This window comes from Melanaphis sacchari, unplaced genomic scaffold, assembly GCF_002803265.2.
Source record: "Melanaphis sacchari strain LSU unplaced genomic scaffold, SCAv2.0 Contig0_pilon_pilon, whole genome shotgun sequence".
Lineage (NCBI taxonomy): Eukaryota > Metazoa > Arthropoda > Insecta > Hemiptera > Aphididae > Melanaphis > Melanaphis sacchari.
Window position 1 is genome coordinate 20,656,684 of NW_020270366.1, and position 18,363 is coordinate 20,675,046.

At 26.7% G+C, this 18,363-nt stretch overlaps 1 protein-coding gene across 1 annotated transcript in view; it reads left to right on the forward strand.

Moving 5' to 3' along the window:
* Window positions 1–5,687: 5,687 nt before the first annotated feature.
* LOC112592385 (G1/S-specific cyclin-D2-like) overlaps window positions 5,688–18,363 on the forward strand; it is a 40,180-nt gene continuing 27,504 nt past the window's right edge. Inside the window, exons 1-3 of the mRNA XM_025336413.1 lie at window positions 5,688–6,244; window positions 9,824–10,039; window positions 16,621–16,780. Coding sequence (XP_025192198.1) covers window positions 6,041–6,244; window positions 9,824–10,039; window positions 16,621–16,780 — 580 coding nt within the window. The 5' untranslated portion in view covers window positions 5,688–6,040. The remainder of the gene's footprint in view (window positions 6,245–9,823; window positions 10,040–16,620; window positions 16,781–18,363) is intronic.

Consider the following 18,363-nt stretch of genomic DNA (forward strand, 5'->3'; position numbering starts at 1 on the left):
TACTTAACATCGAAATATGTTTTATACCGTTTAAAGAGCAATGAATGAAAAAAAAATAAGCTACTTATTTGGATATTAACTTTAGAAATAAAAATCGCTCATTTATGGTTTTGACTCTGTACCTACATAAAAATTGCACTCTATATTAGTTCATTGTATAGCAAAATACCACGCACTAATTTTTATTTACAAACCAAGTGTATTATAAACGTCAAAAGCTTTTACCGAGTTAATCAAAATGTTTGATAAAAGTACTAAAATTTATTTTAAATTTTGATATTCTTGTTACTTAATATTAAAAGATGACCGTGTTTACACTATATTTATATAATGTATATTAAATTGTTATTTCACCTAAAAAATAATATTGAATTATCTTCTAATTACTGTGATGACTATCAACTTGGATGACGTGTAATTTATTTTTTATTTTTTAACTAACTAAATATATAAATAATATATTTTATATTTAAAAATGTTAATATTTTTAAGTAATTATTAAATGTATTGTTTTGTTTCGTAGTTTATCTTTATTGTTTTGTTTTTGCATTCCACGGAATAAAGGTCTAGCATTCAATTGATTAATTTTAATTAGTATTCAGAGGAACACAACTCACAAGATATTACATAAATATTGTCTGAGATAAAATTCTCGTTTAATTACTTTCTTACTAAAATACTGACTTACTATGTATAATTTATACAATACACAATTATTTAGAAAATTATTTGTATTGAACTCCTTAAAAATGGTTGTCTACACAATTCGTATTTATCCATGAAAATGGTTTTGCGTGAACAAAAAAATTTACGGAGACAGTGTTTAAAGTAGATTTACAAATTGTTCACAGTATATAGGGATGAATATTTAGCTATGCCGTAGTATTTTTAGATTTTTTTATAACTTAACGACGATCTAAATCATTCATTCTTGAAGAATAATTTTTTTTTGTTATAATTTTCATGTGTTTATTATATATTATAGTTAGTATTGATAAAATTATATAAAATTAATAAATAAAAAGCAACAATAGAGATACAGCTCCTTTTATGCAATATGAAATTTGGTAAATTTACTATTTGTGAGTTGCCTAACTGTTTTCTATATAATCTAGTTTCTACGTAATGATTATTACTTGTACTGCATGAGACCATTTTTTAAGCACTTTGAATTAATTTTTAAATGTATATTTAAAATTTAAAACTTTAACTTATCTAAAAATGTTATTAAAATCACTCAAATCAAATTCTTTAAATAGCAGGTTTTGTGTATTCGGTGTTATTCTCTCAATGCTATATTTTACTTAAATATTTTCTAGAAAAAAGTGTATAGGCCAGCGGTTTTTAAACTTTCGAAAATCCCTGAAAACAAAAAATTTAATCACAGCTCCCTTAAAAAAATGAAACAACATTTTTTATTAGTGTATAGTTCTATCATAGCAGATACGTATATGGTGTAAACTGTATAGGTACAATATCGATATTTACATCGCACTTTTCCTGTTAAATGCTTGCACCTCCCAAAGGAAGCACACCTTACAGTTTGGAACCACTCTGGTACAGGCAATAAAAAATATCCAATTGTTTATTTTTTAGTTTTTCTCACAAGATTTAAAATTAACCCACATTTGAATCAATAATATTAAAGTTGAATAAAAATTTTATTTTCAAATATTACTCTTGCATTCTTTGAATAATATCACAATTTAGTATACAAACAATACCTACCTATTTGCATTAACCATATCAGTTGAGTTGTAATCTATATAACCTATGTTATGTAAATACCTATACCTATTGGTGATTACTGCAATAGGTACAATAAAATTATTTTGCACTGAGTAAACTAGTATAATAGATTAATACTGTAAGACATTCCAATTAAAATACTAGAGGTTACCTAACCATCAGTATACCACCGTCTATCAACCAAGAGAAACTGAATACTTGTTAATTCAACATTTAAATTTATGACAATCACAGATTTTTTTGGTTTTAGTCTAAATAGATACATATATTTACACTTAATTTAATATTTTTATTCAATATAAAAACAATCTGTATGTTCGTTTTGCACCAAGTATTTTAGTGTTTAGGTCTTTATGCTTAAATATCGTAATAGAAATATGTACACCGATAAATCTCCCATTGGCGAGTATTTTGAATCATTTTGATGGAAAAAAATAACATTAAAAAAAATTAATTATCATTGTAACAAAATTATTAATTACATTTTATTTATTTTTTCCTTCAATATTATATTGATTCTAATTAGGTTTTTTTATTTGGATTTTGTGTCAGTAATAAGCTTAGATTGGATTCCATTGATTTATTTTTAGTGTCTTGATCTATTTTCTTGTTTCTTTCTATGTTATTGTGGCTGGGTATTTAAGGAGATATTTATTTTAATACAGTCAATTCGCGATATATCGAATTTCAAGGGACTGAAGAAAAAGTTCGGTATTTCGAAAGAATAATTCAATAAAATTAATTTCAACAAGATTTAAAAAAATATTCAAAATTAATATTTTATTAGATTACATATTATTATAATTACATACATACATATTAAATATGAATTATTGTTTATTACTTGTAAATTTTGTTTTATTACATACATATCGTACATATTTATTTTTTTTTTAAATCGGTTTTTTTTTTTTTTTGGTGTATAGCCATTTGTGCTTACTTTGTTTACTGTATTGTCTAATTTTTAAATGTGACCAAACATTGTAGAGTACTAGAGTTATTTATCTTATCGTGTGATAATCGCCGAAACAAACACTGTAATAGCAAGCTAGTAGTAACAATAGTAATAATAGTATCTTATACAATAACGACGTCATGTATTTTATCCTATCGTATAATAATTATACATTGTCGAAACTCGTAAAATTCGTAATATCAAGCTCCAAAATTGTGAAAATTCGTTACATAGCGAGAGCTTTGGTCAAAAAAACTTCGTTATATCGAGGGGACTAAATACATGTAATGTTTCGTTATATCGCGAGATTTTCAAGGGATCGATAGTTTTATTCGTTATATCGAGATTTTCGTTATAACGAGCTTTTTTATATCGTGAGTTGACTGTATTATCTATATGTTCGAATAATTTAAGTCATTATATTGTAGTTTATATGATGAATGGTTGTTCTATTATTAAAATATACTATAGTATACTTATGGCCGTTAGATACAATTGCAATTTTTGATATTTTATTAGCTCATCGTGACCATTAGGGGGCTAGTGGAGAATAGAGAATGAAATGTTTAACATTCCCAACCGATATTTATCCCCTCTCCCGAAAAAAAATAGTTGACTTTATGATGATTAAGTATCCTCTCGCACGTTACCTACCTAACAACTCATTCCGTCGCCTTTGTCTCAAATGGAAATGGTTACGTGATCTATTAAACAGTATCTAAAAACCAATAAATAATATTATATATATATGATCTACCCACTCTCTAGGTTTTTTAAAATAAAAAAAAATAAATATATTTTCTGGAGCAAAATACTTGAAAATTTAATACAAGATTTTAAAATTCACATTCGCAGTATTTTTTTATGAGCATTTAAATTTAGGATTTTGATGAAACTCGTAAAATGCAATACAAATTTAAAATTATTTTGTTGTCAGAAATTCATAATTTTCTTTTGATATTTAAAATTATCAAGTTTAATACAAGATTCCTCATTAGTTTTTCTACCTACACTAAAAAACAATTACCGAAAAGTTATATTAATTTAATTAAGCGTTTGAAATTTAAATTTTTACGACATTGTAAGTAAAATATTTTATTTCTCCTCAAACGATTTTTGATATTTTGTTATTATTCAAAAACGAATAATGTGATGTCCATATAAATACTTGAAAATTTTATCAAACGTTTATTTGATTATTTAATGTACAAACAAATATTTTTTAAATATCTGTATTCTACTTCAATTATGTATATACCTACAATTGGTTGATGTTAACATTTTCTACAAATAATATATTTTTCTAAAAACTTTAAATATATTGAGCTATTTTTAAATATTTTTAATTTTGGATAAAAAAATTTTCACTAGGTAAAAGTTTTTGAAAATTGAATACAAGGTCTCACGTAAGCTGTTATTATATTTATATAAAAATATTAAAAATATATAAGTAATTATTTTTTCATGTATTTGAAGTTATAATTTATCTAAATCTCTTCAAATCACGAAAATTTGCAAATGGTTTTGCTATTGAAAATTAATAAAATGTGCAACTTTTACAGTTAAAGCTTATATTTAACCTATACTGATATGTTGAATTCAAAATGAATATATCCATCGCAGTGACTTATAGACACCTATCGTATAACAGAGCGATATACTCACTTGCCATCCTTTTTTAAACTGTTATTTTCATGTTATAGATCAACATTTTTATTATTAATTATTAATTATTGATAAAAAAAAGAAACGGGTAAGATAATAAATAGTGATGAGTTTGTACAATTTTGAAAAGACCATTTCAATGATTGGCTTACTTTGTTCACGATAATCGAATAATATCACATTCGTAAAAAAAATTACATACTTGTTGTAAAACTACTTGCTTTGTTCAGAATCTAAAATGTCTAATATGTGTATCGACTATTGGGTACGGGAATGGGGTTTTATACTTTTTTTGAGGTATCTTTCCAGTATTTTTAATTGTGCTAATGATCACATGATATTACTATACTGCAAAATATGTAATGATGAGGGCTAATTAAAAAAATTAAGCAAACAAAAATCTTTACGAAATACTACCTAGAATAAGAGAATGTTACATTTTATAGAGTAAAAACGTTTTGTATTTTTGTATATAAATTCAATAATAATATTATAACTTTCTAAATCTAGATTTTAAGTTAAAATAGTTGATATATAATCTGATTATGTTCTCTAAAAATACAAACAAATATGCTCCTTTATATTTCTTAAAAATGAGGAAAAAACTTTTTTATGTAAAAATACGCTCAATATGCAAATATATATTATTTTTATTATTTTTTTTTTTTTTTTTTGACAAAAAGATCCACTTATGCGTGAATAATTTTTTATTTAACAAGTTACTAATTATTATAATAATATAAAATTAAAATCTTATAATAAATTAATAACTATAAAAAGGAACATAAATTTATTACAATATGATAGAAAAATTATTATCATTAATGATAATAAAAATAGTGAAGTTCTCAAAATAATAAATTTAAAATGTTCAAGTATTTTTTCTCACATTAAATTTATAAAATATTTCAAGATATTTAAGTTAGTGAAATTAAGTTTTGTTATTAATAATCTCAAATGTAACTACAGAAAAACATTTTCTTCTAAATTATGTGTTAAAAAAATTGTTCACATTATTTATTCTCTTAAGACTGCTTAGAACTATGGAGTATCTAATAAGTAATAATAATATGTAAAAACCTAAATATCTGACCCTAGTTCCTACTTCCTAATCATAAATTATAATAGTATAATGCCGTAGTACCTACGCTCACTATAGTAATAATAATAATAATAATATGACGACACGACTATGCATCGTTACATAAATGCGGCGCTTGCGCAGGGCCGGCTGACAACCGGTACCGCGGATTGCGGCGCGTGCGATCAGCTGTTTCGACACCCGACGACGTCGCATTCTGCAGTTCTGCACTTCTACGTTTGGTAATCAGTAGTGTCGTTGCCGTCCTCTTGTGCGTACGCTTTTTGTCTGAATTGAACCGTTCTATTCTTACGGTGTACTTAAATAGTATATTATTTTGTAAAACACGATTGCTACTAAGACCGAAACAAATTTATAGTGATAATAGTGCAACGCAATAAGATTTCATCGTATCCGTGTAACCAAAATCCGTACAGTTTTTATGACGAATGTGTACGTTTACGGTGTTTTTTGAAAAATCTTCCGAAAACTGATAATAGTATCGTGACAACTACGAATTTTCCACCGGTGTAGATTTCGATCGAACAATTTCGAGACTATCACACCGGTATTTACTACTATCGCACACGATGAACTTGATGTGTACCGAATCACAGACGGCATCTGAAGATAGGTGTTTTGCTGAGGACCGGACTATTTTTCGGGATGAACGGGCTGTTAAGAAGCTGTTGGAGACCGAGTCACAGTACGTGCCCGGGTGTGATTACATGGCCCACTCTCATTCTAACTTGCAGCCATTCATGAGAAGGGTTGTGGCCACGTGGATGTTGGATGTGAGTTTATTATCGTCATCATTAAAAATTAAATGCGTTAACTACAACGGTGGTGGGAGTTTATCATCATCGAAATTCACAGAGGAATGCGTAAATTTATCCGGTGATGATAAATCGTGCGTCACGAGCAGTAGTAATATAAAACCACTGATTGCTGTGCCAGCTAAGTGACCTTTTTTTTCGCCGTCCCTCTCGATTTTTGCCTTCAGATAATACGGTATTTCGTCTAATACATTAACTCATTCATGTTGTTTTTTCCCTGCCGATATTATGGATTTTCATACTATACCTGCTCCCTAGATTAAAAACTGAATAAAACTAACACAAAATAATTGAAGCTGGTCCGCTGTGTTTTGAGTTGGAAAATGTTCAAAGATAGAAATTGTTTTAACTACCTTATTAAATAGCAGATGTACCGAAATATTTAATATAATATGATTAACATGCTCGAGTTGATGATTTTCCGACCGAGAAATGACAAAAACAGATTATTTAATAACACAAGTTTCTTATCTAATATAGTAATGTAATAGATATAAAAGTCTATGAGTTAATATGACGTGGTGCATCTCCTCCTCTCTATGATGGATTAAATCTATGCCCCAAGGCTAAAAAACAAAAATTTTTCAATATCATTTTGATTTATTAAAAAAAATATAAAATCTTTAATGTTATAGTTTATACATTACATATAGGTAAATGAAAAATGTTATATCTCTTTTCACAATCAGAAAATCCAAAATCCTTCACTGGTACCTAACCTAATCGAATTGAAGAACGGTTATTCAAAGTTGTGTGATATAATATTTTGATTTTTGATTTCCGATCGGCGGGCGACGCCGAATTATTGAAATTTAGACGACTTAGTGTTTTCAAAGTTTATCGTTTGTCCATCAACAATAAAATATGTATGGTATAAATAATTTTATTATTATGATTATTATTACGACAAGTTCGTGGCAAAAAACAATAATACTTGATAATATAATAATAACAATAAAAACCTTGCGTATATATTTTTTATTTATACCTATTTATACCTAAATGTATAAAGCGTATTTTATATACGCAGGTACACGTGGATTGCACGTAATTTGAATATGGTCACTATGTAGAAACTGATGCATTATTTATACTGTAATAACCATAATAAATATGTTCATGGTTTTGGTTATGAGGGGGGGGGGGGTGAACGGAGTACCACGCAAGTGCGCATACGTATATTATGTGCATATTATATAATATGTATAATACAGAGTGATTTACCATTAACATGTTGTCATGTTCACTTCCGTTTTCCTTTTAATCTCGAAATTTTTCAAATTATTATGATTCAAAATTTTTTAAATATTTATACTTAAGGACCATATTATTTTCAAATAATTTGATTTTTCATACCATTTAAAATGTATTCATTGGTAATAAAATTCTTTTTTTACTGTACATTTTCAGCAGATAATTTTTTGAAAATTTTGATTTATCTAAATCGAAATTCCAACTAGTAATTATTAACAAGTATCCAAGTTTTTAAAATTCTTACTAAGAATGATAATTCTTAAGAATGACTTTAATAAAGTTTAAAATAAATCGTTGTAAAAATCCAAATATTTTGAAAATACTATACCTAAGTAAGTTACCTTGGTTTATAAAAATCATAATTTGAATAAATTAATTATAATATAAGAAAGAAGGCATGAACATGCTTGATGAATAGTTCTGTATTTGTTAACGTTGTAAACTGCGTAGTGATATGTACCTGTTATTATGTTTTTGTCGGATTGGAGATTTATTATTACACAATCTAACTTTTGACCGTTAGTATGTCGTTCCCATTAGAATAAAAATAAGGAACTACTCCATTTTTGAAATGTTTCAGTTTTTCCGAGCAGATATGTTATTATGATGTTTTTTTGCAGTGAAAACGATAGAAATTTAACACCTCAACTTAATTCTGAGATTAAATCGAAAAACATATGTTGTTCTACAGTTTTCCGGCTTACAAAATCTTTAAATCAATTGTAAAAACAATTCTTTTACGAGTCTATGATATTTATTACTTTATGTATATTACAGTTTTTTCCACAAACGTGCACGTTATCTCTCTCTTTTCATATTATTTACCCGTGTGGCGTATACGGTGTCGCGGCTTCGGGTTTCTCTATTATTAAAATATACTAATTAACGTTTGTGAAGCGTTTACACGACTACGCATAAGAGAGGTGTGGACGAAGGTACGGCGGAAAGTTGTTCGCATAATACCTACGCTTAAGAATGTATAAATATAACGACGACGTCAATTTGACGTTGTAGGATTGTAATAATTCATATAATACTATTATGTATGTCCGATGTCATATCATATTGTATAGGTTACTCGTAGGGTGGTACTCTACCGCCTCGTTCTATCCAACAGTAGCGTTTAAGAATAAATAAGTGTTGTTATATTATATAGGCAACAAAAATTTGTCTCCTGACGGCAGCCCGATGATAAATTTCACCAACTATCTACATAGTTTTAAATTTTTTAGTAAAAATTAAATTAATAATTTTTAGGAACTTCTTTAAATCAACACATTTTTCAACCATAATTCATAGCATTCATAGTTAATAAAATGTGTTTCATAAAATTTAACATTTCTGTTTTTTCATTTTATAAGTGTATATTTTGTTATGATTTAATTTATGAAGCATGTATACATGCATTTTGAAAATTATAAAAAACCATTAACAATTTATAAATTTTAATTAGTATGTAAAATAATTTTATTATATTATGTTTATCATAAACATGAACAATATTCCTTATTCGTTTTTATTTTTTAATTATCATTTTTAAATAATTTTTTTATATGTTTTTGGTTCTTCTGCGTGTGTTTGTGTTATGAGTTATTACTTATTATACTATCTCTATTTGGTTTTCATTACTGATAATAATAATTGTTTAAGTGTTCTCGATAAAAAAATAAACCATGTGTGAATATAAGAAATGGGCGATGATAAAAAAAAAAAAAATCGGTTGTTCTTATGTAATTCCCTTGTTTTATGTTTATACATAATATTATACCATATTATGACATCTATATAAAATGTAATAAAACTATTAGGTTCATTTTTTCTCTCTTCTTATGTTTTTCTTAAAACTACTAATTTGATACGGGATATAGTCATATAGATTAAAAATTAAAACTTAACTTTGTAGGTTCAATGACTCTTTAGATATTCAACCTGTACTGCTCAGCATTAGTTATTATATGCATCGTCGTACATAACAATATGGCACAAATATTAACTGCACATATTTTCATTTTTGACATACCAATACAAAAATAAAGATGCCATCACTTTAAAGAAAATTAAAATATACAGTTGTAATTAGTATTACAACAACAAAAAATGAATTTAAATAATGATTTAAATTAACTATTTAAAAATATATATAGCAGACTATTAGCTTCATATATTGATACACAACAATCGTATTATATAGCTAGTACCTATTAATTATAATTTAAATTAAATAATATCCGGAATCTGTCTTTGGTTTTTACTATATATTTTGATTAATTAAATTTTGTATAGGTATGCGAAGAACAAAGGTGTGAAGATCAAGTGTTTCCATTATCTGTAAATTTCCTGGACAGATTTTTATGCGCCTGTGACATATCTAAAACGCATTTGCAGCTCACTGGTGCGGTGTGTCTGTTATTAGCATCAAAAGTGCGACAATGTACAGCACTTTCCATTGAACTCTTGTGCTACTACACAGAGAACAGCGTCACTCCAGAAGAGATGAGGGTAAGTTTAAGAAAAACTATTAATAGGAATTTCTGTAGCTCCTACTTATATAGACTTAGATGTATTGTATATTAAAATTGTGGTTTAGTGTTCGAAGGAAGTCGTTTCGGTTGGTTGTCTTTTCCACAATATCCTGCGATCATTATCTCTGGGGACAAAAAAATTATTAATTGCAGCTGTTTGAATATCATAATATCGTATGAAAAACCACATTGCAATTAAGGCCTAATACTTTGTTTCCTCAAAATCCTTAGCTTTTATTGTTATCATCTCCGTCTTATTGTCGTATGTTCCGGTTTTGTCGTCCGGCTATAATAATAAAATCAGTCACGGAACTTGTCTTCGACACACGATATTAAGTTTTTTGGTCCTACTTTACAGAAACTACTGAATTAGACACTTAATAATGAATTGTCAATGTTATGATAGGGAATGTTTTGGTATAATTATTTATTTCCTGGCCGAGCTGATGCGTTTCCAATTAGGTAATTATGTACAATGTATTTGCTGTATGTACGTAGAATAATATGTCTAAGTCCTTAATAAGATAAAAAATATTATGTTTGTAGCAATTTAACTATATATTAGAAATCTTATTTTGTATTTAAACACTAACGTATCATAAACATATTTTATTTTATTCAATGATTGGGTAGTCATTGGTGCGAATATTTCGAACTTACAATCAAACAATGAAATGTGGTACTCTTGATTAATAGCCAGTAAAATGAAGTGGTGTTAATCTTAAAAATATTAAGTTTTACATTATACAAAGAATTAGGAGTTAGAACTACGACTACCGCTATAGTAGGGGTTATAGTATTATATTATTTGTAACTATTCATTTAAGTGTAATTTTGTTTAACATTTGCATGGCGTAGCGTGGTAAACAACTTAGGACAATCTAGATAACTGAACCCATATTTCATTTGTCCATTATTTTTATTGCATTTGTTTGTTCAGCAAAGGTCCGGTCCTTTTTCTCAACGATATCGTGAGAATTATACCATTTTCGTCGCTATTTAATGCAGTATATTTATGTATCTGAAACACGTTTGTGACTACAGGAACAGCTTACTCTTATGTATATTGTGTATTATACGTACTATACGACGGGCGTGTCAAAATTTTTTGATATTATATGTCCTACAATGGAAACATTTATAACACGTACATGTTTGAAATGTTACCGACCATCCGGTTTTTTGGTTTATAAACAGGGCAGTGAACTAAATTTTTTTGTTTCCTACCCCCGGACTACACATGATCAAATGTCCTGTTTAAGGTTCTCTGCGTGCTTATAAAAATATATGCGCACTTCCTTGTAAGAGTGTACATATGAATCGGGGCAAATTTGACGCGCACTTGTATATCTATCACAAAATACAAATAGATATTTTACGTGGTTGGCAATAAGTATAAAAAGAAGAGACCGGTCAACGGATTAACCCGGTATTGGTATATACCCATATAATGGTTTTTTTTTTGTTGACCTGTGTTGCACAATGTTATTATGATAAGAAAAACCTGTAGATCGTGTTTGCCACGCAAGCGGCCAGTCTGTATATCCGGCGCATTTACGCCACACGTCTTTGTACTTTCCCAGTTACAAAAACTTTTTAAATCCCATATTGTGCGTTAGTTTCCAGTTTATATATACACACATAGAAAACGAATAGGATTTAACAACATATATATGACACATGAATTTAAACATTTTCGAAGCTATTATTATATACATAGTATCTATAATAGTATTATTTTATTAAATTGAATTAAAACTGTGAATTTAAACGTGATGTAAAAAAATTGTTAATTTATTTAACAATTATAAACAAAAGCATGGATTATGAAGTTTTTTTGTTGTTGATTATAAATTACTGTTTTAATTTGTTCGTTAATACTAAACCTTTTCAATTTTAAAGCATAAATTATTATTTCGTTTTATTTAAACATAAATCGCATAAATAATAAGTATTTTGTCGGTTCGTATAGGTATGTATAACGGCGATGATACATTGCGTAGGTCAAATCGGTGAACCATCTCTGTAAAAAAAAAGTCTCATGATTATTCCCTTTAACCAATAATATTTCATATTTAATAAGACACATAGGAAAAAATTATATTATGGGCCTCGTCTAATGAGATTTAAATACGCAAAGGATGATACGTTCACGACCAACCGGTACGACCGATTCGTTCCGTGTCACCGGATACCCATTGATTACGACGCAAAATCGATAAATCAACAAGATAATTCAACCCCTTTTACGCTTTATATGCCCTTTACTAATGGCCGTTTCTCGTACACATTTTTAAGCAACATCGCACGTATCTGACTGGTTTATTCCGTTAAATTCCATAGAAATGCTTTTATATATATAGTTACCGTTTTAAAACTTGTTTTATTTTTTAGTTATACTCGTATATTACTTAAACGTACGTAAAGATAAAAAATAAATTTTGTAATTATACTTATTATTGTTTAGAATTTAAATGATAATTTTTTTTAATTTATTAAAGACAAAATAAAATAAAATTTACTTTTCCAAAACTCATTAAAATATTAGGTAGTTACCTATACAAAATTATTTTTTTTTCATTTTATAAATTAAATGAATTTTAATGAATTTTAAATGAAAGTTTTATCAAATAAAACAATATTTACCTATAGACATTCGTTAACTATTTATGTAATTTAAATTTTACATCAGCATTTATTGCAACAACCCTTTTACATCTAATATTATATGATTTTGTATTATTGAAAATTGATGTGTCATAACTTTATTAGACTTCAAATTTGTCTGAGTTTGATGACCTAGTTTATATAGGTCACTATAATTTTAAGCTATAGTTTCCTGTCAGTTTTTAGGAAAAAGAAATTCTTTTATTTGAAAATATAACGGCATTGTGTGTAGGTATACAGTATTCAACCCTTCCATCCTTTCTCACACACTGTACGGATATATTTCTCTTTCAATAATCTTTTTCAATCGAACCTTTTAGATGGCCTAATTACAGTATCCTGTATTATTAAATAATATGGTATTCTATTCGTGATATTTAAATGAACAAGACGTACGTCCTATATATCGATTACAAACACCCTTTGTTCGACCAAACATTTTTGTATACCGACCCACACTATTTTTCGGGGTCATGGTTTGCTAGACATGTGTTTAAAATCACCTTTTTTTTTTAGTAGTTTAGAAGGATGTTTATGCCTAACTTGTGGTCGCCATACAACTGTTATGCCACGTTTCCTGATGGATTCTTTTTCCCTTATGCGTCTCGAAACAGGCAATTAGTTCCACCGAAAGTATTATTTTGTTTTCACTCTTTCCAAAGAAAAACTTGATATCTACAATACCACAGGGACTAGAATGATAAACAATTTATTAGGTTCACATCAAATGTTTTCCCATGTACTTTTTATATTTTAGTTTTTACGCTTGACCGCTTGGATACACGCAACTTATCTACAATGTATTCTTGCAAAATAAAATAATTATATTTTAATTAATATTCCATAAAATATAGGTTAATTAATTGTAAAATTTCAGAATAATGTGATGATATTATTTAAATTCCTGTAATTTAGTATTTTACTATATAATTTATTATTTAGCCATCATTACGACGTTAGTGTTAACATTAAAAAATTTAAAACGTTTATAATTAACAGTTGGTCTTATTGCTACGTGTCTGTTATATATATTATAAATAAATAATTGTTTTAATACATTTTAAAATAATACATTTACGTCATTGGCCATTGCAATATAGGTACAAGGTATTAAATAATACAAATATGCAATTTGTACAAATTAAAAGAAATTTAGACGTTCTTCCGTAATCATAAATTAATAATTTATAGTTACTACTGATACATCGTTTTATACATAATTATTACATATTATATATATTATATAATTATTTCTTTATTCAATCTTTGAATACATTTTTTTTTTCAATTACATTGTAAAAAGTGTTGAAGTCTAAGTCACTAAACATTAAGCTTTTGTATTTAGGCAATTAAAATTAAAAGCATAAAAGATACACAAAAGACAGGATGGACGATTTCCAACATGTATGAAAACAATAAACAATTTTTCACGGACCTGTGGCTTCAAAAGCGATGTGTAATTGTAGACTTATTGCATACAGGGAGGGTTAAACATTTTTCCACCCTTATTTAGCCACGGTTATCAGTCACGGGGAAGCTATCGTCTTGTAAACGAGCTTGTAATTTGTCTACATTTTCTGGATCATTGTTTAGTCAGTTTAGTGCACTCATGAGAATATAGCTGTTATAAATATTATATGCAAATTTTTATTAGAAAGAATTTGAATGTGAATTGTTTATAAAAACTAAAAAGTCATAATTTCTTAAGCAAAACTGGTTGCAAAAATAACAATCTAGATTTTTTTTTAATAATAATTATAAAAAAAATATGATTTAAATTAAGTTTAGAATCATTAAACATTGTTCCTGCCATCAGTTTTTAGGTCAAATAAAAAAATTAATTAATTCATCTTTTTTAATAAGTTTTATTTTATTTTATGATATAATATGTATTATTACATGCAGTTAATAATATGATTTAAAATGACTATATGTATATCGTTTTATTTATTTTTGAAATTTATTCTATTTATGATATATTAACTTTAGAACTTTTTAACTTTCAAAAAAAAGTTTCTTTATATTATTGTAATTTTTATAAATTAATAAATTAGGCACTTTCTAATAGTATTATAGGTAATCTATTTTCTCTAAGTCTTATTATTGGATTCTATAAAAACTTGTCAATACGTTTTCGATAAGGTAAAAACTTTTTGTTTTTTTTTTTTTGTGTAAAATATAAATACAACGTTCCTCTGGGCGCATATTGTTATTGGTGGAGTTTTATTACATTTTCATGGCATGCTAGTGTACAAAATGATACTAGAATAAATAAGTCTAAACCATATTAGGTATATACAATATTACTTACAATGTATATTATACATATTATTATAGGTAATAAAGTTAAATACTTAAAAAATACATGTTTCAATTAAAGATAACAACGTTGTTTACTCATTTATTATAGTTTTAAAGGTATAATATAAAATTTCACTCGTCGGTTTATATTTTATTTTTACTTTTGATACTGTAAGTAAAAATAATTCAATTTTAAAATAAATTTAGACAAGTATTTATAGTAATAATAAATTATAATTCAAGATTAAATATTATCGTCATAACAAACAATATTAACTAGTTTTTTATATTTTTGATAATAACTTCCAATGAACATTTCCTTATATCGTTCAATTATTTCTCAGTTCTTTGCACTCTGCTGTGCCCAAATTTATTAGCCATGATTATTTTTTTAACTTTGCATAGTTGCTTAGAACAGGTTCCGCATTCGTTGCAGACAAGATAGTTTCGAAATCATGTAGATGTGCATCGGGAACAATACCCATTAGGTTTCAATGGACTGTCAGGAATTTCGCAAAAGAATAAACAATAAAAAAACCCAGGAGTTAGACGTCTTTTATTGACCTACCTTAGAAAATCCGTCATAACCTGACTACAAATGACGAAACTGACTGCAGGAGACGATAAAATTCACTGATTTCATTATTCACATTTGTGATTAATATTAAGAAATAATTCCCCCTATAACTTATTTTGCATTACCAAAATATTAAATCACAAGTCAACTATATGTAGCATTGTAGCGCTGCCTTTATTATATTATTATTATTATTGAACACATTTGTGTTTTATTTAACAAGCTATCTTTCAGTTATTAGCAAAAATTTATAATTAAATTAAATGTATGTGAAGTGTTTGTTATGTAGATTAAAATCATATTTCATATTTTAATTTAGTACAACATATTATACATACATAATAATAAAAAAATAAATAGTACCTACTTTAGTGTGATTTTAGTTATTATTAATTTTTATAATTTGCAACAATTATAAACCTTAGGGTTATATATTTTATAAATATAAATTCCATATTTATATTTGTATGGGAAAAAATAGTAGTAAAATAGTACAGTAGAAAAAAAATTATATATATATATATTATATATATTAACTTTTCCCTTTGTATATCATATTACAAAGAGCTTATATTATAAATATGTTCCGTACTTTAAACTACTTTAACTTGTTTGTTGATACAATGTTTTTGATTGTTTTTTTTTTATTGTTTTAATAATCTTTTGTATTCGTAAATAATAATCGTGAAACCAACGAGGAGACAGATTAGGGTGACAAATTTTATTTCGCAATTTCCCCTTAATTCACCCTCTCTAACTCATTTAAACGTTGACAACCGTCTAGACATTCATTATTTCATTACATTAGAAAAATTCAAATTTTTATATTGAAACTTTCAGAATAATAATGTATCGACAAACCTGTTTTTTGTAAAGGTTCTCCTTCCAAATAAAGACTTCGATAATTAATACAAATAAAGTTAAATATGGTTGCTATGCTATTCATAAAAAAAAAATTTAAAAATATATTACTTATACTTATAATTTATATTTAATTTTTTTATGATTTCTAGGAATGGGAGTTGTTAGTTATTTCTAAATTGGAATGGAGAATTGTAGCTGTAACTAGTTTCGATTACGTAGATCATATTATGGAACAAATTAAATGGAAAAGACGAAATGATTCAATGCTCAGAAGGCATATGTTGACACTCATCTCCTTCTGTTATATAGGTAAGTACTGATTACTATGTTATGATTATTTATAACTTATAAGCAATAGAAATAGTACGTATATGGATTTAAATTACGTTTTATCAGAGATCAACGACAGAAAATTGGGTGATATTAAACTAATTTAGCCCACATTTGTTGTATTAATAACTATCACATATAATATACGTATAACATAAATTTGAAAAAAATCATTCATTATAATAAGTCATATACTATTGTTGTAACAGTTGTTCCCAAAGTATGGACTTAAGGAATCTCCGTATTTTTCTTTTAATTCGGTATACTATCGAAACTTAAGGTAAAATTCATCGTATATATTAAATCATAATATTATAATAGTAAACATTGAAGATATCAATTTATACGGGTGGGATTTATTATTTGGTTTATTTTAGCAATGAAAAATTATTCTCCTTCAAAGACACAAGTAGTTCATAATACGTGCGTACCCTTTCAATTAAATGTAATTATAATAGTCGCAGTTACTGTTGTAGTTATATTTATAAAAAATACAGTATTCGTTGACGAACGTTTCGCTTTCCGCGGCTATTCACCTCGGTTGCAATGTCAACGCGTTAATTTACATGTTTTTGGGCTACACACTAACTCTAAAACATTATTTAACGATTATTCATGTGCGCGTGTCTGTGTCGGTGGCGTTAACATAAACGTCCAAGGTTGGTATGGGACTTTTAAATCGAAACAGATAAAAAAAAAAATGAAACACTATTTAGACAATCGTGAGGAGAGGGTTCTTCAATATCGCTATTTATGTATGTTTGTTACCATCGACAACAATATGCAACAATAATCTAATTATTTTTATATATGTGTGTGTGTGAAAAAAAATTGAGTTTAATAAACTTATTTAGTTATATAAAAAAAATTTGCGTTTTACTGATTGTACCTATAATACGTTACATGATTTAAAGTTTTTACTTTTTATATTATATTATTTGTGACTATCATGCAAAACCTTTTGGATATAATATGATGATCTGATCAATTAAATAATAATATGTTCATTTTTATGGCATTCAATAACCTTGCAATTACAGTAATTATAGCTTCTATATCATTCAAAATATAATATTCTTCACTAGTTATATACGTATTCAAAAGTATATAGTGTTTTAATATTTTTATGTATTTATTAATATTTTTTGTTTTTATTATCTATTTTTGGCAAATTTGACAAAATTGAATTTTAAATCTTTCAAACATACTAACTACGTATAGAGACTTTAATAGTGGATATCTTTTGAAACTTTGGTTTTGATTCTTTTATATAATTTTTTTTTTATCGATAGCATTTTATTTTCACTATGGTTACAGTTAAATTATTTATAATTAATGATATCTTTTTATTTTATATTGTGTAGTATAATAAGATAGGATAATGTGTGTCCTATACACATAATCGGATCAGATATAGCTATATTTTATCATTTTTTCTTAAATGAATTAATTAGATGTAAATTTTAAAATTGAAAATGCATTTAATAAAATTATAATTTATTGAACAAAAATATACAAGTATATAAGTAAGTATACATATTACACAAGCACACAAACTATAC